This window comes from Pipra filicauda, unplaced genomic scaffold (genome assembly GCF_003945595.2).
Source record: "Pipra filicauda isolate LSUMZ 115617 unplaced genomic scaffold, ASM394559v2 scaffold86_size2582843_pilon, whole genome shotgun sequence".
Classification (NCBI taxonomy): domain Eukaryota; kingdom Metazoa; phylum Chordata; class Aves; order Passeriformes; family Pipridae; genus Pipra; species Pipra filicauda.
Window position 1 is genome coordinate 1,520,531 of NW_024105053.1, and position 26,346 is coordinate 1,546,876.

The 26,346-nt window shown below is 34.7% G+C and overlaps 1 protein-coding gene across 22 annotated transcripts in view; it reads left to right on the forward strand.

Annotated features, from left to right (window-relative positions):
- The window catches only part of SPEF2 (sperm flagellar 2), a 78,507-nt gene that overhangs the window by 43,780 nt on the left and 8,381 nt on the right, over nucleotides 1-26,346 (forward strand). For 10 of the 22 annotated variants that reach the window (XR_005567057.1, XM_027745598.2, XM_039390759.1 and 7 more), the window contains 9 exons: nucleotides 618-759; nucleotides 3,396-3,503; nucleotides 6,589-6,727; nucleotides 7,919-8,157; nucleotides 18,993-19,061; nucleotides 19,977-20,083; nucleotides 21,906-22,088; nucleotides 23,756-23,848; nucleotides 24,428-24,601. Coding sequence is in view for 21 of the 22 variants with exons in the window: in XM_027745598.2 (XP_027601399.2) it covers nucleotides 618-759; nucleotides 3,396-3,503; nucleotides 6,589-6,727; nucleotides 7,919-8,157; nucleotides 18,993-19,061; nucleotides 19,977-20,083; nucleotides 21,906-22,088; nucleotides 23,756-23,848; nucleotides 24,428-24,601 (1,254 nt within the window). In the remaining variant the exon portion in view is untranslated. Of the gene's footprint in view, nucleotides 1-617; nucleotides 760-3,395; nucleotides 3,504-4,910; nucleotides 5,031-6,588; nucleotides 6,728-7,918; nucleotides 8,158-8,734; nucleotides 12,608-14,730; nucleotides 19,062-19,976; nucleotides 20,084-21,905; nucleotides 22,089-23,755; nucleotides 23,849-24,427; nucleotides 24,615-26,346 lie in introns of those variants that run through there. The other 12 variants (XM_039390760.1, XM_039390758.1, XM_039390765.1 and 9 more) reach the window with 11 other exon arrangements.

The window sequence follows — 26,346 nt, forward strand, 5'->3', positions numbered from 1 at the left end:
AATCTGTGTGTTATCAGCATCTCTGTATTTATAACTGACCCTTTTACTCCATTACTGAGAGAAATACTTTGAATGTTGCCTCTGTATATCTAGTTCTTCCATGACAAACTCTCCTCTTCCCCCTCTGTAGAAGTGTAAGAAGATGGAGAATTTTAGTCCTGTGATGCAGTGTTTGCTCAAAATTTTCACAGCTTGAAAGCTATAGTTACATTCTTTTTTCTATATAGCTAAAAGTAAATTAGGTGAGCTTTTAAAATGGTTGGTCTCTAGGTTTAATTTTTCTTTTCTCTGTGATCATTTAAAAATAAATGAATTTCTGCACCCTTGCCACATAACTTTTAGGCTTGCTTCCTGTACTGTGGATTCTTGCATTTCTCACATTTTCCTTGAGCACAGGGAATGATTACAGAATTAAACCCACTCTGTCTCTGTCTTACATTTTTGATGTACAATTATATTTTTGGTAAATAATCAAAGTTTAATCGATTAGTTAAAGTATCTCCTTTATTTATGTGTCTACTTATCATTAAGTACTTTCAGCAAATATAGGCAATTTGAAACAGTAATTGCACAGACTTCATGCTATGTACTGTACTGTGTGTGACTATGGTGTCAAGGTAACAGCTGAAATAGAGTTTAGAGAAATGGAGGAAGAAGAACAGCAGCAACAAAAACCGAAAGAAGATCCGAAACGCTCAGGCAAAGCTGCTGGGAAAGATGTCAGAAAGCCTTCTACCAAATCACTTACTAAGAAGAAAGGTATTTAAAATACAAGCTTTGTTTCAACAGTACTTGAAATTACTGAAATGTAAATATGTGAGTAATACAGAAATGAATAAGCCAAGATATTTAATTTGTATTTACTTTCTCTTTTAAAATGCAAAGTGTGACATGTCAGTATAAAAAGCTGGTAGTGATAAAAAAGGGCAGAGGTTTTTGAATGGCAATTACATTTATTTAAACATATATATTGTCTTTATATGTGGGAATAAAGATTCTAAATAGCACATAAATATTTTTTCTCCATGTTCCGTACTGGAATGGAATAGTTAGAACTAGTTTATCAAATTAAATAAAATTCTATTAAATTCTGCCTATTTGCCAGCTATAAGTCAAAATATTTCAAATATTAATATTAAGGAAACTTCCCTGTCTGACCATCCAGGAGCCACTCTGGCAGTCACACTCTGCACCACTTGAGCTGGGACTGAGGTCTCTTCAAAGCAGGGAGCTCCAGTGAATGGACAGGTCCCCAACTGATTCCTTACACAGCCCACACTTGCACAATCAGCCCAGGTTTCCTTTCAGGCTCCATCCCAGGTTTCCCATGGCAGAGTCTCAGACGTCTGGATCCTTAAAATAATTTAATCATGGTGCAACAACAGGATAAGAGCTTGAACTGGTGCCTTTAAGGAAGGACCCTGAACAAAGGAGACCCTGGGCTCTTATGCTCTCACAGTCTAAGTGCATGAAAGTTTGGGGTCATTGTCTCCTGCTGTGACTCTGGGTGTCCAGTCCCCTGGCAGGGCCCCGGGCCCTTTGTTCTGCAAAGGGTTGGTGCCAGTTCACAGCCTCTTGTCTCAGGCTCCCATCACCCAGAACTCAGCCTGCAGCTCCCAAAGCTAGCTGCACTGACTGCATTCCTCAACAATTAAAATAATAGGACTGGAATGGAATGAGTAAATTATCCAGTATCTTAAAATATACTGAAATTAATTTAGTAGCCATATATTAGCATGGATCAATCAATGTCCATAATTTTTATGTGTAACTGCAATGTGGTGTAAATAAAGAACATAGAATCTAATATCATCTATAGTCTCAAAAAAAAGCAACTCGTATTGAGGGAGATCTCGAATGTAGGCCTGGTAAGAAACTGTCCTAATTTATTTGCAAAAGGGGAACAGGCAGTCTGCTGGAAGGGATTGTGGTGTACAAGGCTGTTTATACATTTTGTCATAACTACTTCCTTGTGCAGGTAGTGGTTTATGTAACTTCCACTTTTTTTTTCCTGCAACATGTCCTAACTTCAGCAGGAAGCAAGGCTAGTAGCCTGAATCTTTTATCTTTTGTGTAGACATTCTACATGTCAAGAGAGGGGCTCATGCCCTGCGATGTGAGGGTAACCTGAAATCAGGTACTCCATTTCCAAGTGAGAAAGCTGTAACTATAGCACTACTGTGCATAAAGCAGATGACTTTTTTTCTTTTACGGACATTTAATTTGCACTCTGCTCAGTTCTCTCCCTCTGGTTGATTCTGCCTTTAGTAGGTCGAACAAGCATAGGCTTGCGAATACTTAGCCAACTGTGAGCCCCAGAGAGCCGGAGGCTTAGTTTAGCATTTAGTCCAGCCAAGAGAGTAGCAGATTTTCAGACTTCCAGAAAAGTTTTGTGAGAAAAAAATTAGCAGTCGTCACCTGCTGTATGCTAAGTGGCTAGGTTGGAGTTTGTGGATTGCTTCTTGGAACTAAATTTTTGTTCCTACCTGGTACCAGACAACTTACCTGAAATCACAAAACCATAAAGTGATAGAACTGCAATGAGAACTCAGCTGTGCATTCCTCCTGGTAGAAGAGGAAGTGTCAACTGATGATTTGTAACTGAAGTATCAACTTTGATTTAATGTCAAACACAACGTTACTGTAGTGTTCCTGTGACTCAAGAATTCCCTGGGAAAGAGCTGTGGGCTAGTAACTGAGTGATACAATTTAGCACATGTAGTTTTGTCATTTCTTGATTTGACCATTTGCTTTATGTTGACCTTATGTAGCATGCAGATGTCATTATTTTTTTTTCTGTAACATCCCCATCTGCTCTTCTTCTAGGATAAAGCAATTACAAACATTTTAATATTTTTGAGTAATAGCCAAAGTGACATGGCTACAGAATCTCTAAAAACATTATAAAATACCTTTACAGTATCTGTTCATAGATAAACAAGTTAAAACAAGCTGGTAATGCAGATTACAGAATGGTTTGGAAAGACATAAAGAAACAAGTGTTATTCAAAAGATGTTTATTTATCTGCTGGTTGCGATAAATTGGTAGATATTAGGGTCAAACAGGATATTCTGACCATCTAGGGTCAAAACAGAGCCGCACCTACTCAGTCATGATTTTTCCATTCAGAAATACATTTTAGGATGTCCTTTGAGCAATTTTAATACAGTTGTATATGCTGGGGTATGTTTATGGAGTGTTAATCTTAGCATGACTTGCAGATGTAAATCACATTTGATAGCTGAGCACCCACCTGCATGTTCTCATAATGGTCACATCAAGTAAAGCAGAAAGTGTAATTTTTCTTTAAAAAAAATATGCTAATAAGTGCCTGTGTATTGATACACAAATTTACTAGCAAAGTCCAAAGACTGAAAGGTCTGTTTTCCTACAGGATCACAGAAGAAAGTCAGTGTAATTCCTTTAGACCCAGAAGAATTAAAGAAACAAGAACTGGCACTTAAAATAAAACAAGAACATCTGAGTGCCTTGAAACATGAGGGTATGTTACTATTTGGTTATTTATATTGGGAGGTGATTGTTATTCCTAATTTAGGTAGTGTAATAGTCAAAACTAGCCAGAAACACTAGAGAAAATGGATGGATAAGAAGGAAAAAAGAAAGGAAGAGAGTAGTGTTTGGAGAAATCAGGATTTTTTTAGGGTAGTAATTGCCAGTGCTTTTGTGATAAATATATTAAAAGTAGAAATGTGATTTTCATTCTTTTTGTTCTCTGTTTCTTTTCATCTAATTTAATTTGGCATGACTAAGCAAATATTTGCCATGAGAGTAAAGGCTTAGCATTGGTGGCTAGCCACTTTTCAGTATTCAATTGAATTGAGTTCAGTATTTGAAATATTTTGATATGGGAAAGAATTTTTTGGCAGTTGTATATTTCCTTGATATCCTTCTCTGATTCCCTCTTCTTCAAGCCACATGGGATTCAAACAGCAGGATACAGATTTTCTTTATTCTTCCAAGCTCCTTTACAGACAGTCTCTTCAAAAACTACATATTTTTTCAGTTATTCTGTCTCTTTGTCTGTCTTATCCAATAACTTCCAAGCCAATTCAGCCAAAAGTAGATGTCTGAAAAAAAGAAGTCCTAGATTGAAAGAGGTTTGAAAATTTTTTTTGAGATGGGTTTAAACTAAAAGAAAAATACCTCTTTATCACTAAAGGGAAGATAGAACCTAGCTGTTACAGATTCTATCTGGCAGCAGTTGGCAAGCCCATCACCATACGTTACCTCTTTGATGGGCTAACTATTGCATAGTATTTTATTATGAAAGTTAGAGGGCAAACAGCAGTTAATGAACAAAACACAAATTCATAAGGCTTCTTCAGGTCCAATCAGATCAAGTGCTTGTACACCTACCACTTTCAACATGTTTTAACACAAAAGCAGTCTAAGAATAAATATTTCAAGGTTTTGGAGTAGTGAGGAGAAGAATAGTAGTAACTTTGAAGATCCTAGTAGCATGAGGATGAATGTTATTCATTAACGTGTTTTGTTTTCTTTGCATTGCTTTATTTTTGTCCTATATTTGAAAAAAAAAAAATTCTATCTCGTATTGGCCTTTTTAGCCACCAACGTGCTTGCAACAAACGTGGGTAGAGCCCTTCCCAAATCTTCATTCGCGAAGCCCAGCCATGATTTGAAAAAATCCAAGAACCTAAGGAACGCTAAACACGTTGAGCTGTATTTTCTATTTGCACAGGCATGTAGTTGGTGTTTGAGAATCATAGTTTCACTTGCAGCTTTGGGAACTTGTTCTTTTGCTTATACAGCTACACTGAGTCTAGCAAAGTCATTAGCTGTGGATAGTTGCTAAGTTTTTAATGTTGATTTCATGTATCATTTCTCTGTTGCATCAAAGTACCTTGCCTTTTACTCTGTTACTGTTAAGAGAGCAGCTTTGTTGGTGAACTGTGCAGTGCCTACTTCTAAACAAAAATCTGTAACTACTGATAGCAGCTTCACAAAGAATGTGCAGAGAAGTCACAATTAAGGCAGCCTTAAACTGTACTATAGAAGGGTGACTACACAGGCACGAAGTATCCTCTAAGGTACTTTCAACTTAGAACCTTTACTTTTTCCTGTCAATTAAAAAACCCTTTGTGAGACGCAAATGTTTAAAATGTTGGACATCAACTCTTTATTGCTCAAAACAGAAATTGTGCAGAGTTGCATTATGCTGTGACTGCAATATCACATTTAAAGAACAATGCCTTATTTTTTGTTTTTTGCAGTCCATCTTTTTACATTGGTTGCCTAAAGAAGGCTTCCTCCCCAAACCTAAGTATTTATAAAAATTAATAGAATGTGCAATAAATAAAGTTATATAAAATGTTACAGTCTTTAACTTTGAAGTCACTGTACCAATTACTATAAAATATTATTTATTTAAAAGATTCTGTCATACAGAGGGTTAAATATGAAGAAAAACCAAGTTGAATACTGAATTTGCCTTAAGGATTGAAAATAATCACTATCTACTGGTCTTCTTTCCTTAGTCTTTTTTTTTTAAGGCTTTTTGCCAGTTCCATGTATCTCTCAATATATTGCCTTAGCTGTCTTTTCATGCAGTTGGCATCCTGTTCTTAAAATCATACAATGTCATGTTTGGGTAGGAAGGGACCCTTAAAGCTCACCTAGTCCACCCCCATGTCAAAGGCAGGGACACATTTAACTAGATCAGGTTGCTCAGAGCCCTGCCCAACCTGACCTGGAATGTTTTAAGGGATGGGGCACCTCCCTGAGCAACATCTTCCAATGTTTTACAGTAACCAGTTCTCTCACACTAAATTTTATTTCTAGTCTGAATCTACCCTCTTCTACCTTAAAATCATCACCACTTCTCCGTTCGCTCAGGCTCTACTAAAAAGTCTGTCCCCATCTTTCTAATAAGGCCCCTCTAGGTACTGGAAGGTCCTATAAGGTGCCAGAGGAGCCAGCAGACCATATTAAACTATATTATCATTAAATTCTCAATGTTTTTAAAATTTTCATGTAGATATTCTATGCATAATTTTGGTAGAGCTGAATTATTTTCTTAGTGCTCACTTATCAACCTCTTTTCTAATGCAACCTGAGTTTGAAGGTGTAAAATGGATATGTAGGAAGCATGGGGCAGAGCAAGTGAGGTTAATTTTAAGGGGTTGGAGGTTAGAAATAGAAAAGCAAACTTTTCTTGTGATTAACATACGTAATGATTTAGGTGTGTTTTCTGTAACATTTTTTCATAACAGAGTACTCACACTTGTATTATTAAGATTTTAGGTCTGTTCCTGTATTAATTTTGTTCAATGTCACTGCTTACTTTAACATTCCCTGCACCACTGTGTTAGTTTTATTAAGCTATTTCTTGCCTTGTGAATTCTGATGCTTATAGAATACACACTTTTGTAAAATACAGGATGCAATAGAGATGATTCTGAGAAAATAACTTGTTCAAGAATATGAGAAATTAAGTAAGTGTTTTACTGCCTAAAAACAGGCAATCACGCTAAATTTTAGGTGCTTAAGACTGAGAACTTCCTAAAATTTTATAAATATTACTCATTATGACATTACCATTTAAACAGAGGCAGCCACAATATCTCGACTAGAACTTATAAAAGAAAAAGCTTTAGCATTTCTTGAAGACCTAAAAATGAAAGCAGAAGAGGCTTACAGAGATATGGAAAAGTGGCTTGGATCCACCTTCCTGGAAGAAATGGCCAGGTAATGTATACCAATTTTAAACAATTTTATTTTTTTTTACCTAGACTATAGTAGTAAATATGGTAGTTTATATAAGGAGAAATAATGTGGGAAAAAAATTTTAAAATAATAATTTTATTTCATGAACTGAAATTTCATTTTATCTTCAATACCTGAGTGGTAATAACTGATTTCCTAGAAGGTTCTGCTGATAACTGTAAAGGTAATTATCAGTTTTGCTATTTTTCTGTTATATATTTCTAGTCTGTTTACTGGATTGCAGCTTTGGCAGATTTACAAGCAGACAGCCAGTTATTCCATTTAGTAGAAGGCTCTGTATAATTTCCCTAGCTTCTGTCACTTTGGAATGTGAGATCATTTTGTTTCCTGTGCTTTACACATGTTGGAAAATTCCACCTACCATTATTACCACTTTCTGTATCATTTCTCAAAATTATTTCAAGGACCATTAAAAAAAGTTCTCCTTTGCAATTTACTTTGGACACTGTATGACACAGACCATCTGGCATAGAATGACCTATGTTCATATAATTAAAGAGCTTTTACTCTCCAAAGAAAAGAGGTCACTTTGGCCTTTGTAAAATGTTTCTGCCCTGTACTAAATTTTAAATCATACCTGGGACAGTGTTACTTGATCCATTTCAGGGCATGCCCGAGAAGAAAGACATGAATGTAGGATGTGAAGGCTTTAACAGGCAGTAGCTCAAGCAGGCAAAGCCTCTGCCTTCCAGCCAGTTTTATTTGATCTCCTGACAACAGGTGCTACCAAAGACACGGTATTTACAGAACATCATATCCTTTTTTCTGACACTCCAAGCCTGTGTCTAGTTGGATGTTACAGACAGCTAATGTCTTTCCCTCTATAAATTGTACTCATTACATTTGAAATGGGAGTTCATATGCCTCTCTACAATGCTGCCCTAGGAAGTGCTTTCATATTTTTCCATCTGGTCTCTTTTGTGTCCTAGATCTGACTTTATATAAATTTCTTACCGTAGTCAAAAGATGTCATGCTGCTAGAGGAGGAGTAGTCTTCATAATGATTTTGCTGATTACAGGATTTGCACAGAGGATTTGTAATTCTTATTTCAGAAAAGCTCTATAAGTGTAAACACATTAAAATTTAAAGCTATGTTATTAACATTGTGTGTTTAGAAGTACTCATGGTTTTCTTCACTCACACTTTCGCAGTGTTGAAAAGCTGGTTGAGGCTGCACGATATCATGTTGAGAGTTCTAGCAAAATCCAATATGAAATGACTTTAGAAGAAACAGATTTCTTCATCAATGGCGATGTGAAAATGTTTCCTGACCCTGTTCCTGACCCTGTTCCTGCACCACAAGTTCCACGCATAAAAACCTCTAGAAGTACTCTAACTATTTCACAACTCACTAATCTTCATAAGCAGTTTCTACAGGTGGCACCTAAAGGTAGGAGATTTTTTTTTCCTTTTAACTCCTAAAGGGCTGTTAGTTACTCACAATCTGGAGAGTCTGAGAGCTGCTAAACATTAGTATGACTGAACATATTGATGAAGATCATGCTAGAGTTAAAGATCTCGCTACATAGAAAACTCGTAGTACAGAATACTGAAAATGTAAAGTACCAGACCGCTTGAAAGCTTCTAATGGCTTTGCTGTGGGCTTTGTATCCACAGGACCACATATTTAATATTCCTCCAACAGCTGCCTCTGTAATATGTTTTTAGAGGGGTACGTTTCATGCTTGCTAAAGATTCAAGTCTGTAACTTGTTTACTAAATGACAGCTCAGTGAACACTGAAGCTGTATTATTTTAAAACACAATTTTAAAGAAATCAGTATTTTCATGAAACTATTATAAAGGGTCTATTATAACTATTAACCATTATATTTTTCCAGTCAATGTGTGCCTGCTGTTTTGGATCTTAACTTAGATAATGTAATTTGTTAACTCAAATATGTAATTTTTCTTTTCCTTTGAATGTGCACTTATTGTATGGGTGCCTGCTAATTATGGGAACCTTAGGCTTAGGATGGTTGAAGAGACTTACTTGCAAAACTTCCTACGACTGTACGAATGTTACAAAATAATTTAGGTAAGGCAGTTTTTGAACTGAGATGGAAAGTAGTTACACACATATTTGCAGTGTTTCATTACTACCAGTGTTCCATATATAATTTTAGTATGATTGCCCTTAAGATTGTGAAATACAGTGTGTAAACAACTACTTGCAATTTTAAATCTAACTCTTCCAATGTAATAAGACCACAAAGGCACTATGATGTTGAATTTAATTCTTTATTCAGAAATTCTTTTATGAATATTTATAGAGCAATTCAAATTTCCTTTTGCATATGAAACCATTTTAGGCAGAAAGATGTTTACAGTTTTCCCTTAGAGAGATGCATATCGTCTCATCTATAGTGGAGGAGTGTGGATATGTGTGTAAGCATTTCAAAATCTTCTGTAGAGACTAATTTTGCAGATAGTATTGCATACACTATGACACATAAAACTAAAAAATCTGTATGTTTGTAATCATTAGATAGTGCCAGAGGGGTGGAACACAGATACCAGTATGACTGGTCCTTTCACTTTTAAAAAGGGTTTTTTTGGTTTCAAGTCACTCATTCTTTAAGATATTTAAAACCAAAAAATTTTGTCTATTACAAACTTCAAGACAGACCAACTACTTTGCTTGTATACTTGTAATAATTAGCAAGAAAACAATTGAAATATTTATCTGTTACAATATTTGTCATTTTGATAATATTATATTCACTAAAATGACCCAACATGACTTGCATGGTACCCAAAAAACGAAATATCTTGACTTAGTAGTCCTGAGACAGTAAAGGAATGGTGGTGCATGTTGTCTGGGACAATGGGAGGGAATTATTGTTTAAAAAAAAGGTCCCAAAAACATGCAAAAGCTTTCTTCTAGTCTCTGGTGACTATTAAGTCAAGATATTTACCTTTTTTGGATAGCTGAATTAGGATAAAAATCACAAGTTGTGCAAGTCATCTTTAAAATACTTCTTCCCATTCTTTTTCTTATTTTAAGAGAACATAAATCGTGTCCTACATTTCCTAAGGCAACCGCTCCCCTTCATTATAAACTCATTTCTCTCCTAAAACATCAGGAAAATTTTTCATATCCATCTATCTCCCCTTGTTCAATAGAATGCTCAACATAAAATACATGCCTCCTTAGTAGTTAGTCTCTACTGAACAAAAGAGGGGAAAACACTAAAGCACCCAGCACACTGGCAATGAAATTGTTGACCGGCAGCTCTAAAGCAGATACAAAAAAGTAACAAACAAATCCCTGCCTTGGAGAACCTCTAAACTGATCTAGATGTGCTGCCAAACATCTTATTTTTTCTTATTCTCACCCACCCAAGCAGATCTCTCAGTGTTTAATGGAAGTCCACTCAAACAAGCACGAGGCATAGGCTATTAGGCAAGTCTAAATAGAATAAACCTGCCAATCTCCTTGTCATATGTGAATAGCAAAATTCCTGAAGTGGTTCTCAAAATTGCATATTAGGCTTTTATAAAGCATTATGGAGATTACATGAAGCAGATTTTTACTTAGAAAGCAAGCACATAAAGAGTAACAAAGAAGGGGTGATTATGTTGGAAGAAGTGAACATGTAAACAGGTTTCTTACTGGATATTTGGTAAATGTCAAAAGTCTTTTCAAGATATGTTTAACAAATTGCTAAAATTAAAGCTAGAAGTTGGCGTGCCAATATGCTTTAAAGAATTTTGATATTCACAAAAGAATTCGTATAAAAATTGTAAACAGTTTTGTGTTTCCTAGGAATTTAAAGTTTTAAAGAACTGCCGGTTTACCACAGACAACTTTGTACTGTCCTGCACACTTGGTTCTCCATGGAAGCACATTACTCTCCATTATAAGCAGCGATGGACAAAAAAAACCCAGCTTATGCTGGACCTTCCTGCCTACTGACAGTCTTTCATTTGATAAGGAAATACTTTTTTTCTTTTTTACTATTCCACATGCCATTACCCAAACTCAACACGGCTTTCCAATAATTGATGATTTCACTAACTCTTTTGATCAAGTTGTTGACAGTGCTCTAATATGTTACCTCAGGAATGCTTTTTTATAGGAAAAGCTGTGGCATGTAGAGCTACTAACTCTTACTTTTTTTATTTTCTCTTCTATGGTCTCTTTGGATGTGTGCTCTTCTTATAAACAAAATTAAACTATCTATTAAATCTCATCCCCTTTGCTTCCCTTCAGCACTATGTTCTTCCTATGACCACATCTCTTGTCATTACAATTAGCATACATATGGAATGTCTTAATTCTCTTCTAAAGATGCTTCAGAAAATGCAATTTGGGTATGGCTTTGCATTACTATGCAGATCAAATTGGATTCTATCCCAGACTATGTTCTCCATCTTATGACTGAATCACCCAAAGGAATTTTAAATTTATTTTTTTTCATAGTCATGATCTTTATGAACCATTCCAATTTAATTATAGAAGCCATTATTCATCAGAAATAAACTTCAGTCAGGTTTAAAAAATTTCTTATCAAATAATAAAAAAAAGTTTAAAATATTTATGAAATTGTTAAGTAGACTGCTAAGATGTGAACATAAAGGACAGCCTATAACCAAATTGTATTGCTATTTCTTTCCAAGTTGTAGGCTTGCCAGTTGAATTTTACTGTGTTGCTAGATTTGGAACAAATAGATATATTAAAGTGTTCATGTAGTTCAACTGAATTGTTACCTTTTTAATAGAATATTTTTTTGAATCAGAATTTTATGCTGACCCTGGATAATGTCTATAGATTATGCTTTCTCTTCCCAAGCACTCTAGAAGCAATTCAGGATCTTACATTAGTAATCATCATGGCCTGACTGATGTATGTAGAGATTGAAGTTCATATATGAGCATAGAAATAGGTTCATCATCTCTAACTTACATTTTTTCGAGACTGTTTATTTTCAATGTGCTTTTTAAAACTTGAAAATAAGAATGGCTAAGTTTGTAGACAGAGGACGTATCTTTTACTAGATGAAAACTTGGTAATTCTACTGAAAGTTCCATTTAAACCTGCTGTTATATCTCTTACTAAATCATGTATGTTACTGAATTTCAGAAATTTGCGACTATTTGCCTATGGTGTTTATAAATCTCTGTATCTAGTTACTTGTATGGAACATATTTAACATGGTTGTTTATGTTTCTGTGCATTTTAATATATATATATATATCCAATTTTAAGATTTCAGTCAGCACAACAGAGGACCTCACTCCTCATTGCATCTGTGCAGCACCAGAAATACCTTACTCTCTGTGATTCTAAATTTAAAATCCCAATTCTTGCTATTTAGGATTGGACATATAGCAGAATCAGTAATAATTAATAAATAGATGATGTAAATATTTACAGTGAAATTCGCCTGCAGGGAGTGATGAGTCTCTCAATAACTTGGATGGAAAGAATCATATATTTGAAATTCTTGTCTTTTTCATCTAAGTATGGAAGTATCCCGTATTATTGCCTTTTAGACTACTAAAGTTAGATGAATATAATTCATCCTCAAGGTTTATTTCACTCATGCTACAGAGTCTGGTGCATAACTTGCATGGATCATCATCCAAACCTCTTGATATTACTATGGAAATATTTTTCTCAGTGAAAATCTGTTCAAATGTTCTGGTAAAATTTTATGAAAAGGGAATATTAACATAATTCTCATCTCTAGTATAGGTTTGTTGCCTGTGTAAATTTATAATCTGAATCTTTAATAATTAGAGATATACTACTTTCTCAGTTTAGGGAAATATTTTCATGCCTGTATGAAAATATTCTGATGGTTGGTGTGTTATTAAAAAAAATCTCTTTTTTATATCTGTGCAGGGTGATTGCTCTTTGGTTAAATGTCCCAGTCCTGGTTCACACGGTACAAATCCAGTGTACACTTGCACTACTGTCATTCTTAATGCTCCTTTTTGGATGTTTAATTTTTCTGTTTTCAATTTCATTTGCAGTCATAATCTTAATTTCTTCACTAATTACTTTTTGCATTTGTTTATGATGTTTCTGCACTGCTTTTTGAAACATATAAAGGCTTTCTAATGTCACCTTGTGTATCAGGGAATGATACTACCTTTTAAAAAGTTTTTAATGAAAAACAAGTTTACCTTGTGTAGCTTTTCCTACTTTTTGATTTCATTGATGACAAACTTTATGTGAAAAAGAGGCTGCTTCATAAGTAGTACAGGTTGGCTTCCTTTTGTATCCTATGTTCTTTCCAAAGTACTACTGCAACAGATCCCACCTTTTCCTATGTTCCCAGTTTCTGCATGGAAACTGAAAAATGTTGGTAACATTGAAGGTTCGTCCTACAGAGAATATTATCCCTGGCAGTGGATCACAGGTCTATTCTGACCCTTATTTTCTAAGTACCAGGAAATTTCTACAGGTGCCCACACCCCTCAAGAAGCAGTAGGCACTGTAAATATGTTACAATGATTTTGTCCCTTCCACACTTTGACTTCTGAAGTTGCAGATCCATTAATCCATCTCTCCAACTCTTTTTCACCTAGTCTTGTGAGTTTGTGGCTGCTTAATGTTAGGGAAGATTTTAAATCTTTACTGTATGTTAAAAATACTTCTGCCCATCTTTTGGATCCTGGGTATGGTACCTGTGCACGTCAGAAAAACCTTCTGTGGTCTAATTGGTTTTGCTGTCCATGTGGACCACAGCTGCTACCTCAGTTTTAAAGTTCTCCGAAAGGATCACTCAAATGTATTTAAACTGCATGTTCCTAACTTTTTTAATATTATGGCCTTTCAGGATGCTTAGAATAGAATGGAACAATCAAACTGTCATTTTTTACGACAATGGGAACAGAGAGTTCTCACAAATTGTATAATATATATTAAAATTTGCTCTTTCCTGTAAAATAGAAAAGAGTGGCATACAAAAACTTGTTTTCTTCAGACCTTTTAAGGCACCAGGAACGGCATTTCCTTCTATGATTAGCTTAATGTAATCATGAATCTTGCCTGTTGACGTACACATCACAATAAGGAGGGCGGGGAGTCAGACTGGGTTTAGGTCATTTGCTCAGGACTTTACTTTTGCTATTTCACAGTGAATAAATAGATTTCTAGTTGTCTTGCCTCCATTCTGCATGTAATTTCTCATCTTTATCTGGTTGCTTTCTTTTAAAGTCCTAACTTTCTGGCAGCAATGTACTAAAAGACTCATTAAATTACTGGCCAAAAGTAGGAGATTCATAAGCTCTAGAGATAAAATTTTCAAAAATTTCAGTTTATGGTGTTTTCTCCTACAAAATACAGGAAAGGCCATTTTCAGTAACAATCTGGGAAATGTTAAGAACAATCTCAATATTTTAAGATTGTTATAATTTGGAGAACAAACTGAGAAGCGTATACAGTTCCTTGTTCTGAAAGCAGTAATAAAATCATTCTGTGTATAAATACATCTTAAGAAAATCATGTCAGCTACATGTGCCTTAGAGCATCTTATGCTTTTTTGTCAGGTTTTTGATTATGTATTTACAGACTTGCTCCAACTTAACTTTTCTGCTAATGTCAGGTATGATGGGCATTGTAATAAGTTTGTGACTTCAGTAGTATCTTCTGGAGACATTGTTCCTTGAAGACCCTTCTTAATTCCTCTTCCTAACTCTGCTTTTCTTTGTTTCCAAAACAGTATTGATGCTGCTGCCCTTCACTGATTGCATATTCTGACAAACCCCTGATAGTCAAAAGGAAATGGAAGTCAAAACTGACCATTTCTTACAAGAATCCTGGGTAGTCTCCAAATGATTTAAGGGTAGATCTCTGTTTTCCTTGTTCTCCTTCATGGCTGTTTATTTCAAGTCACAGTCTAATCCCAAATTAACAAGATTAATGTGGACAAAAAAAAAGAAAATATGCAATTGATATTTTATGGAATAATAACTATTATATATTTAGTTGTTTCTTTTTAAATTATAGCCATAAGAGCACTGAAGCAATTTAAAAGCAAGAGTAATTCTTCTAGCAAGAGAGAAGTTGGTGACAAAGGGAAAGAGAAGAAAGATTTGGAACATCAGAAAAGAAAGACGAATCGTCAGTTTCCAAAAATGTGGCTAACAAAATACTCCTGGTTAAAATATGATGATGAAAGGGGAATAATGTTTTGTGTACCATGTCGTAAACATAACGTGGATTTGGGGGAAAACATTCATAATTTTTGTTCTGGCACTGATGATTTCAAACTTGAATTTATAAACACACACCAGAGTAGTGAAGCTCATGCCTGGGCTACCTGCATGGAAGCTGCCAGTACTGCTTCACCAGACACAGCTTCTACTGAGCAGATGTTGAAGAGCATGAACTCCTTAACATTAGGGAGAGTAGAAAATATTTTTAGAACATATCATGCTATGGCTAAATCTGGTTCTCCCCTTGTAGATTTTGATTAAATTTACAAATCAGATAAGCTTTAACATGACCCTTCACAGTTTTTCTCAGACTTATCCTTCTGAAGACTTCTCTACAGAGGCAGAACAGATCCATTGCTGATTATTAATTACACAAATCAGTCTTCCCATAACAAGTACTCTTACAGCCAGGATATGACCAATATACTTCACAGTTTGAACCACTTTTCTTTCCCCCCTGTAAAAATATTTTTGAAAGTCGTAATAAGAATGCTTTATCTTGATTCTTTATCTAGGAGCTGAGAATAAGTATAGTTCAGAGAAGTATCTGATTTCATATTTTCATAATTCTACATATTCTAAATGCAACTTTCTACTTGATAATTTCCAATCAAGGTAAAGCATACCAGCAGAATATATTTTTACCATCAAAGAAAAAGCAATGATTTGTATCAAAAGATAGATAAAATTAAATCATTAAGGACCCCTCTTACTTCTTCCAACAGTAATGAAGATGTACTAGAGATAATTTGGGAGAAATGAATGTGAGATCATTCACCTTTAAATCAACCCATTTTCTGAATCAAGATCAACTCTTTACTTTCGCTGTAAAATGTGTGTAATAATAGCAGAAACTGCACAATACCATTCCATACCATACTATATCATGTAACTACACTATATACACACACATATACATATTTAGTATTTTGCATATATCTAGTTCTAAATAGTATGTCAGAAATGGAGTAAGTTTTGAATGAGTGCCTCCTGAAGGGATTTTAGTCCATTCAAGAAGAGTTAATCTGTAGGGATCAGAAAAAGGATCAGTACTGTGAACTATACAGTGGATTATGGAAGATCCATCATTGAAATATGTTAATCTGTGATTTCTCAGACCAAAAAAAAAAAAAAGTTTAGATATATTTTACCTAAGAAGCAATAGGATATATATTGTACAAGGTACCTTATTAGATATGTGGCATTGCTGATGCTGAGGGTTTTCTCTTAAATCAGATAATGCCAAGAGGATTTTTTCCCCTCTTAAGTTTTCAAATGGGAAATTTTTAACTATTTTGAGATTAGAAAATGTGTTCCCAGAATGTCCAACAGCTGAAGACAAAAAAAAGAAATAAAATCTGAAAGTATATTTAGAATCTATAACACTGAAGTCACTTCCATGGTGCAGGGGGGCATGTTTTCTCATAACCTTCCTTTCATCCATGAAACTAGGAGAATTCCTTCAACCTTGCCTCTTGGGACATATTTTCTAAGCCTGTGATGATTCTTGCTGCTTCCTTCTGGGCAGTCTTTAGTTTATGTACATCCTTGTAGATCTGCAAATTCCAAAATTGTATGCTAGCAGAAGCTTTAACATCTGGGAGAAGAAAAAAAAAAAAAGGATTATTTCCAATGTCTTTATGTGTACTTTCTGGTAATATTGTGATCTACTGTAGTCCCTAGATACTTTTCTATACAAATTTTACTTTATCAGTAAGATTCCCATTGTACTGTTTATGCAGTTCATTGTTTCAGCCCAGTGGGACACTTGACATTAATCCTTATTGGATAGTGTCCTTTTATTCTAGACTGTATCTCCAACATGTAAAGCTCACTTTGAATTCTAATCCTATTATTCTCCAGTGTGCTTAAAATTCCTTCCTGAATTGTTTTATCTGTAGTGTAATAAATGCATCAGTTTGTCAATCTGTTTCCTCAAAGTACTTTGATCTGTTTCTGGTGAAATTTACTTACTGATCTTCATCATCTCTTGAGTTTTTCAAAATCTTCATGAATACTGATTCTTTTTCCACAGTGCTTGCTACCTCTTCTAATTAAAAATGTTTCTGGACATTTAATAATTTCATTTTCTATTCATTCTCCTACATTATTCAACTAAAACTTACTGGGTTTGGTTTCTTTTATTTTGGGCTTAGCAAAAAGATTTTATAAAGAGCATACCTGTTTTGAAACGAGTCCTGTTACGTGGACAAAGGCAATTCTGGGAATTGTTTTCCTTGTTCTTTCCTAGAAGACATTATTTACTTTTACCACTTGCAGAGTGCCATTTGCAGACACTGGTATTCTTTTCTCGGTACCATCTGTGTAGCTGCCCACTCTCAGGCATCTCTCCGTGATTATAAAGCATTAGCAGCTCTTGAACTGAAATGGTGAATCACCTTTCGTCTCAGATTATAATCAGATAATCAAAAATGATTCCCTGCTCTGTAATATATACCCAAATACATTAAATCGAGACAAAATACCTGAAAACACAGTGAGGAAAGTATTTCTTATCTTTTTTTACATGTTTATGAGGGATTTCCTCTGTCTCTCTGAGACTTCCTCATCATTCCTCCTACATATGTCAGTAGGAGGAATTAAATCACAGTCCATTTGAAATTTTTGAACTTTTATAACTGGAATTATCCTACATCAGATGTTTCAGGAGGAGGTAATAAAGTAAAAGAAATTGCCCTACAGCACATCAGCAATTCTATAATTAATAGATAGGAAATGGCTTAGCTCTGATTGAAAGAGGATGTGTTTCTTCACATTTCCCACACAGGAAGAAAAGTGGGTAGATACTGCAGATCAGCTGGCAGAGCTTAAATATCTCACAGTAATTCATGTTTACCATAATATTTACCTGAAAACTGCATTCTAGCATTTTCTATAATCCAATCTAAGTTCTATGATTGTGAGTAACATTTTAGATGGCAATCCTGTTTCGGACATTAGTTTTGATGCAATTCCTCTTAAAATTCCTTGTCTCTCAAATACTTTTTATGTATGTTTCTAAAGTCATGTAGCCTCATAAAAAAATTAGATGAGGATCTTAGTATCCTTTTAGAATTTTATGCAGAAAAACAAAATTAAATTTCATTTCAGGAAGCCATAAGCTCATAGGAAATACAGGAGCTACATTCTTTATTGGCATAGAGGGAAATCATATTAGGAGTTGAACTGTTGTGAGAAAAGTTAGATTGCCAGTAATCAGATGTGGAAAGGCAAATTTCAGCAAAAAATGCAATAAAAATTACCATAGCTGCTCTCTTCATGGTAAAGCACTAGGTAAAAATGAGACTGAAAGAAGATGTAAAACTTTTTCTTGTTGTTTTTTGTGTGAAGTGTACACTGGCTCCTTCATGGACCATAGACTGTTCTCCCCATGAACCACTAAAATGTTACGTGGTTTATTGAATTACTTATGAAGTCACCCAGTAATGATGCTTTTGTTATGCAGGCTTTATTGTGCCGTATGGAAATTATCTGATTCTTGTAGCACGAAGTTTTCATCAAAAAACAAATTTCTGGTTACCTTAAATTATTACATCATCAATCCAGAGTGCTTCAGTAAACAGCAAAGAGTTTATCTCATGGTTTTTTAGAAGATATTCTTTCTCAATGTCGATAACTCAAAAACTTGCACAAGGTGACATCAGAGCACTGCTACCAGTCTGCCAGTATTTTTTCCGCAGCCTTTGCTCTCATGCTGAAATTGTGGTAGGATATATGGCTTCAAGTCCTTCCTTCTTCCTCTCCCAACAGAATTTAAGCTTCCCAAATCTGTTTTTTACCTCTTCTCTCCAAGCTTATATATGTGTAGGATTCCTCTGCTGTACTAAGATGTGCTGAAGGCATTAATTCTGTGTTTTCTGATTGGACATAAACAGAGACTGTAGACTATCAATTCAAATTGGCTACTGGATTTTGAATACTGACATTATGAAATTAATATTCAAACATTCTTAGTTTTTCTACCACTTACATCTTTTTTCATAAAGTTACATTTCACTCCACTGTTTTGCTTCCAACAAAAATGTCTCTTAGCCATAAAATGTGCACAGCTGTGCTTTTTCAAAAGGACAAGACTTTCGACTGGAAAAAGAAAAAAAATAAGTAAGTCTTACCAGTATTTCACTGATTGTATATGCTTTTAAAGTTAATCTGAAGACTTCCAGTTTTCATGCTGTGGAAGTGATCATAACCTGACCAAATCAGCTTTGTCTCTCAAAATTTAAATAATTTGAAACTTATTTTCCAGGTTTTTTTGTTAATGCAGAGGTTTTGCAGTGAATTCTCACTGAGCCAGCAAAGTCTGTTTCTGGAAGAAAAGACTTCTATCTGTCTGCTAAATTTTACATACATAATTTTGCATTTTAATACCGAGTATAACATTTAAAGTTTGCTTGCTCATAAGCAAATCCATGCCTATTTAAAAAAACAAATAGGACTTGTTAGACTTACCTGTCTAATGATTTCTATAAAATAAAATTAATGGAGCTATTTTTAACTCCTGCAAGTCAGTTCTGAAAAGCTTTTTGAACAGATCGATTTTGTTTCAAATTTCAACAGACAATGGTCTGTGTTTCTTATCCTATTCTCTAACTTATGCATGCTTTAAAGTGTGGAGATAGATTTATGATTGATTAAAGTAGACAGTGGGGGAAAAGATTGGTAGGTATTCAACACACAGAAATCGTGTGACTGGTATTTTTGAATGCTCATTAACTGTCAGTGTAGACTGTGTGAGGATGGATTAGCGATAACAATGCAGATCAGAACAAGTATCAAAAGAAATGCAATGCATTGGAATATTTGATATTTTGCTATTAGATAGGCCACACGATTTATTTTAAATGAGGAAATTTTATGTTTGGCTTTGAAAATATTAGCATTATCAATATTGCATAATAGCAAAACAAATAAGTTTCCCACATCACTATTAAAATTAAAAAAAAAAAAGATTTCCTTTAACAGAAGAAGTCTATTTAAAATGCTAAATATATTTTTTGGTATTGACTTTTCTATTAGGTTTTATACGAAAGAAAGTATTTATTGACATTTTTAGTCGCTTGGTTAATTTGAATCGTGGAGTAAATTGCCTTCCTGATCGATGGATGAACTTAAAACTTCCAGATGTAAGTTAACCCCTGTTTTCTCTTCAACTGGAATATTGGTTTGTGCAATATTGTGCAATTGATGCAGCATTGTCCTTATTAAGATAAAATCAAGATTATAGTTATTATAGGACATTATCATTTTTTCCTTAAAATTCTTCTGTTTCACTAGAGGATTCTGGAAGCCACTGCACCAGAAATAAAATGCTTTTGTCAGCAATATATTTATTTACAATTTTCAAATCATGGGGTTTTTTAGACACCATTGAAAATTCATTTCCAGGAGTTAAAATAACACTGTTTATGTTCTTCATTCCAGCACAGGAAATTAAAATCTGGAGCTGTATGACCTTAAACTTACTTATCTAAGATTTTCAGGTTTAGGAACATGAAAATTAGAATTTAATTTTTCCAAATCTTCCATACTGAATTGTCTGATTAATTTTACTTTCAGATGTTGCTGGTAGGCCTATTGAATGAAATTATATACTTGTTTTAGCATGTTTTGATAGTTATTTCTGACAGTAAACCATGATTCACATTTATATTTTTACTGGATTTCACATGTGGAAACAGCTTCATTCATATATTCTTCACACAGATGAACTGCATGAGTAAAACATTTTAAAGTTTCCCAGTGGTGTATTTCCACTGAGTTTAGTGAAAACTAGCCACAACTGTCATCATCAGTATATAAAAATCTAATGTTAGCACAGCAAATTAATTGTTTGGGGGAAACTACAAGTCAAATATTGTCTATTAATAGACCACATGTGCATATATCCCATGTTCTGTGTTCTTTGAGAACTTTTAGTGCTTATAAATGCTATTTTTATTTTAATAACCGAATTTTCTTTCTTTAAAAACGCCATTTTAAAATGAGACTTTTAAATTTATAGTGAAAGCAAGAACTTATTTACAAAAGGAAATGCATGAAGCATAAGCTAAGGTATATATTTATTTTGCACAAGCTATTCTGAGCTTACCTCACCATTTCATCATTGTGTGACTCACTAGAATCTCAGTGAATTTTCAATTGATAATAAGCGGCAGTGTTCCAGCCAGTGTCAGCACAGATGACATGCACAGTGTTACCAAATTGTCTCACTGTGATGCCCCAGGGCCTTCTTCCTGTGAACACATTCTTCTCAAACTCTGGTCTGGAGCAACCCAGACACTTCCCTTGACAAGGAAATCTGGGTGTAGGGCAGAAAGTTGTGTAGAGGTGCATAGTAGGGTCTCGCCATACCAGCAGTGCAGAAATGAACTGGACAGATTTGGTTTCCTTTGTCAAATACAGCCTTTTTAATGCTGTCTCAGTAGATTTTAGGAGTGTTCTCCTGTTTGTTTCTCCCTGTAACCAGCTCTGCAATGTCTTCATTGGTAAAAAGACACAAAGCATTTTTTCTACCACTGCTTTTTTCTGACAATAATGCTGGAACAGAGAAAGCCACATGGTCAACACCTCTAAGAGTAACAGGACCAAGGCACGGGACCAAGGATTTGCTAGATTTTGTGCTCATGCTGCTGAATTGTCAGTTCAATTCTTGGTGCTCATGCAGACAGGATTTCAGGGTTTCAGGATGATATCTCATAGGCAGTTTAGATACAGAGCCCTATTTGGGGAGTAAGAGTATTTATTTAGAGGGATATCAACTGACACACAGTGGCTTGTGGCCTGTTTTTCTACTGATACATGCCTTTTATATAACTGTGACATCTCTCTGCAGGACCTTGTCCTTCCTAGCCAGGAAAAGACCCAAGAATACACAGGATATTGAAAGAATATATTTGTATGTTTATGCACACATATTTGACAATATTTATTATTCTGGTTTTATAGTTAGAAAATCTGGCATCTGCATTCTCAGTGAACGCAGAATTTACTGACTGGCGCAGATTCTTGGTAGCAGCAGCACAGCCTTGGCCAGTGCCATCTGTGACACAACTCCTCAAAACACTGCATAGCTTCAAGGCTGTTGATGTAGCTGGATCAGGCTTTGTTACAGAGGAATACTACTTGCAGGTTATAAATCTTTTCTCTTTTGAATCATGTTTTGTTTTGCTAAACTCTCTAAATTGAATGGTGTATTATTGGGTTTATTCACATTCAGAAACTCAGTCTGAATTTTAAATGTTTTTGGGTTTGAGGGTGCTTTCTGGTAAAAAGTGTTTTCAGGAAATGGATGGCCTAATGATGTCCATATTTCCACAAATCAAGCTTACTTTTTACTTTCATTTCCTAGTTTCACCATTAATTTAAAGTAAAAACCCTTTCGGTTTTAAAGAAACCTTTGTGTATGCACTTTGATGACTATTAGCTTATTTGACACTGAATAAGACAAAAAACTTGCTCAAGCAGAAATAAGGGTTTTAGTTTCAGCTCATCAGCTGTACTTAATTGAAACATTTCTAGATTTTTTTTCCCATTAATTATTTCCTCAAATTAAGATTGTTTTCCAGACCTTGAGTACCTGGAAAATTATAAAATTCTTTGATCTTTTCTCTGAAGATAGATTCTATTTGAATTGTCACATAGTTTAGCGAGATTTTTCAGCGAGCAAGTTTATACTCCTTTAATGAAGGAGTATTAAGAACACATTTTTCTTCTTTTAGAAAAATTCTGCTCATTAAATTTTCACTTACTTTTACTCTACTTTCTTAATCATAATTAAAATGACTGCTGTTTCATTCTTTTAGTCCATACTAGCTATGAATATCAGCTAGTATGTGTCCATTGATATATGTGTATGTGTGTGCACGTGTACACAGAAGATGTACAGTTCTGCCAGTTTGCGTTTGTCTGTTGATATTAAAAATAATTTTCAAACTGTTTTAAATACATTTTATAGGACCTTTATTGCAATTTGTTTTCCAATCACCTAGTGTTGATTTTCTTCAAAAACTAAATAAAGGCTGTGTTAGTTCAGAAGTCTGTCAGTTTCAGAACTACTTTGATTAATTTCAAGCTTGTAGGGGTGCCTGCCTATCCCTACCCATCCCTGACTTGCAAAGAAACAAATTCTGCAAAGCCAAAAATCCCACAAAAAGTGCAGGTCTATCTGCACCTATTTTTCTATTGTAATTTTTACTGAAGTGTGAGAGTTCAAAAATAAGCTAACAGTTACAAGGCATGCAGACTGAGAATGTGCACAGGATCTTACAGTCTGTTCATGCCTATCCTGTTTTAGATCTAGTTGATATTTCCTAGTCTAGTATTATAGAGTTGGTTCTGAGGACTTTTAATTTACAGCTGTAGCTATAGCTCTGTAGGCATTAGAGGACATGCTCTGCAGGCATTACATTAGTTATCTTTTTGGGAGCAGGGCAAGCATGAGAAGAGCCATGACTCCATCCTTCATCATCCTGAATTGTGGACAGTTTCTTCTAAAAGTACAGTTCAGACAAAAGCTATGGAGGTAGCAAATGGTATCCTAAAAGGAGGAAACTAGAACATGCAGAGAAACTCCACATCATATTTTGCTTTTTCGGCGGTGTAGTTTACCACTATCTATTTTCAAGAGCATAAATTCACTTCTCTCCTACCTAATTTTCAGTAATTTCTCAAGTATCTGTTATAAAGTACAAGCAGCTACTTAGGAATTAAGCTCTTAGTAACCTGTCTGTTGAACAGTTAAAGACCACCTTATTTTAATGTGTGAAAATTAACAAACTTTTTTTTTTTTTAATCAGGTTGGCTTATGGTTTAATGGAGATGAAGATCTAAGCATAACAAAAAGTTGCACACAGTCTGTGCCTTTAGATAGGCTAAAACACCTCATAAAGGTAACTAAAACCACAGGTTTTTTGAAGAGACCACTATTCAAACCTGAGAGGTCTCATACAAAAGTTTCTTGTGTCTTTTTTTTTCCGTAATTGCTTCAATGTTTCAGTGTTTTTTGAGGTCAGGTGGTGCTTCAGAATAATGTAGAAAGGAATCTAAGAATTGTCCTACTAAAGTAGTCTATTCAGAATTAATTATTTGTGCTCTTCGTTGAACAACATTAATTTTGCTACACAGTAACCAGCTTTGTAAAGAATGGGAGGCAAATGATCACTGCATAGATGTTTCCATGAAAGAGGGAGCTAATAGTGTGACCTGAATACAAAAAATGCTTTGAACATGTTTGTCATGATAAAAGATTTTATTAATTTTTCCATGTTCTGTGAAATTCAATTTCTGTTTCCTTGAATTACTTAAACACACGATTTATCTGGATTTACACAGCATTAACATGCTTTTAAACACAGTATCTCTTATTAGGAGTAATTATTGTATTTCATCCTTTTCTCTACAGTCCTTGATTTATATTCCATTAAATTCCACTCATGGAAATTGGTTTACATATTTTTGTCCTTTTATAGTTTTTCTTCAGTTTATTTGCTGATACCAGAAAAGATCCTGCTCTGCTCGACTATACTGAGATGCTGCTTTATTTTGCCTCCCACTCTGATCCAGTTGAAGGTGTATACAGAGCACTTAGCATTGCTACTGGAACATATGTTCACAGAAGAAAGGAAGCCTCTCATCCATGTGCAGTAAAGTATTACAGTAAATTACTAGAGAAAGCAGTAGTGCTTTCAAATTGTAAATTAGCTATATTTCTGTATATTCGCTTATCCTGGGTATCTCCAGTCCTTACAAATAATCTCATTGACTTCATGTGAACTCTGCAAATAGTTTACTGACTTTGGTAGTAATACCCAGAAGTATCCTTCCAAAAGTCTGCAAATTTGCTTGCCAAATAATAGTGAAAGTTTAAGATATTTACTGGTAATTACTCCTTGTACATATGAATATAAGGTAATTCCTTGGCCTAGTCTTAGACCAGCAGTCAGTCCCCAGGAATTAGACTGTAGTGTGACTGTAGTGTTATCTATAGATACAACACCTGATATTATTGCTGGTCTTACTTTATTTTCCACTGTGTTTCTTTGGGGTATTTAGAAGTAGATACACCTTTGTTGTTATTTTAAAGTGTTTAGTTTTACCTGTAAACCAGAAGGATTAATTAGTTTCATACAAAATAATTTTTTAATTATTTTTACAGCTGTGATGAATGTATTCTCACATCAAATGAAACTGGTCTTTTGAACATTTTCGGTATTTCTGGAGCATGTTTTTATTCTTAAAGTCTCAAAATTGCAATTAGTGCACTGCTTGCATCAGTTACTTATTATTGAAGTACAAATTATTTTTTTGAGACATACGTTACTTATCTGTACACACCTTGGAAAGAACATACTGTTCCAGATAATAAAATGTTTCATTGCCCTGTCACAACCACAGTGACTGTAGAATTTGCCCAATACTTACAGTACAGTTGAGATCTCTAGAAACAGTAAAGAAAGGACATTATTTTACTACACAGTGTAATCATATACATAAGCATAATAACATAGTATCACTTCAAATGTATTTTATTTGGCACAAGAGAGTTTTTGTACATTGGAGAGAGTGAATAAGACAATTTCCTTTTCACACTTTATTGGAAGAAGTAGAGCACAGACTACTCCCAATTAGATACTGTGGACCTGAACTTAGTTTCCCACATTTCAGTGGAAAGTTCTACCTCTCATCTCATTGGATATAAAGCTACACAATCTATTCTCCTCTTTTCCAGTTTCTGCTGGGTTTCATCTGTTTGGTTGGAAGTTTTGTAAGATATATCTACACTGGCATTACCACCTGTGTGTCAACAATTTCTTTAGGCTCTGAGTCACAAGTGAAGGTGAACGTTTGCCTTCAGCTTACAATTAACAACATATCTCTGAGCAGAAGGAGTTATATCCCATCTAACCTGAGAATTTCCTCATGCCTAATTTCCCACTCAAGGCATTGGCTCTGTGAATCGGTGCTGTGTCCTATGCACAATGTATTATACAGACAGTTTGTGTGCCTAATTCATTTGAGGACCCTCTTAGAAACCTGAGAATATCTAAGAATTAAATGTTAAATCTTGCTTGTGTGGATTCTCTTTGACTTTAGAATTGTCTGTTTTAGATTGGTGCTCAGAATCACAGGACTGATAGAACATCATTTTAATATTTTCTTTCTTCTTATGCCTTGTGTTCCATCTTTGTGCACTTTAACAATAATGTTGAATACAGACAAAAGAGAACAAAGGAAATCCCATTCCATTGAACCAAATTAGTTTTCTCCATTGGTTTTAGTAGAGGCAACATTTCATGCAAATTGTTCCACAAACACAAGCGGGCAAAAAGTAAATTGTGTATTGATATTGTGTCATGTTTGAGCCAAGCTCCATCAAATACAGAGAATT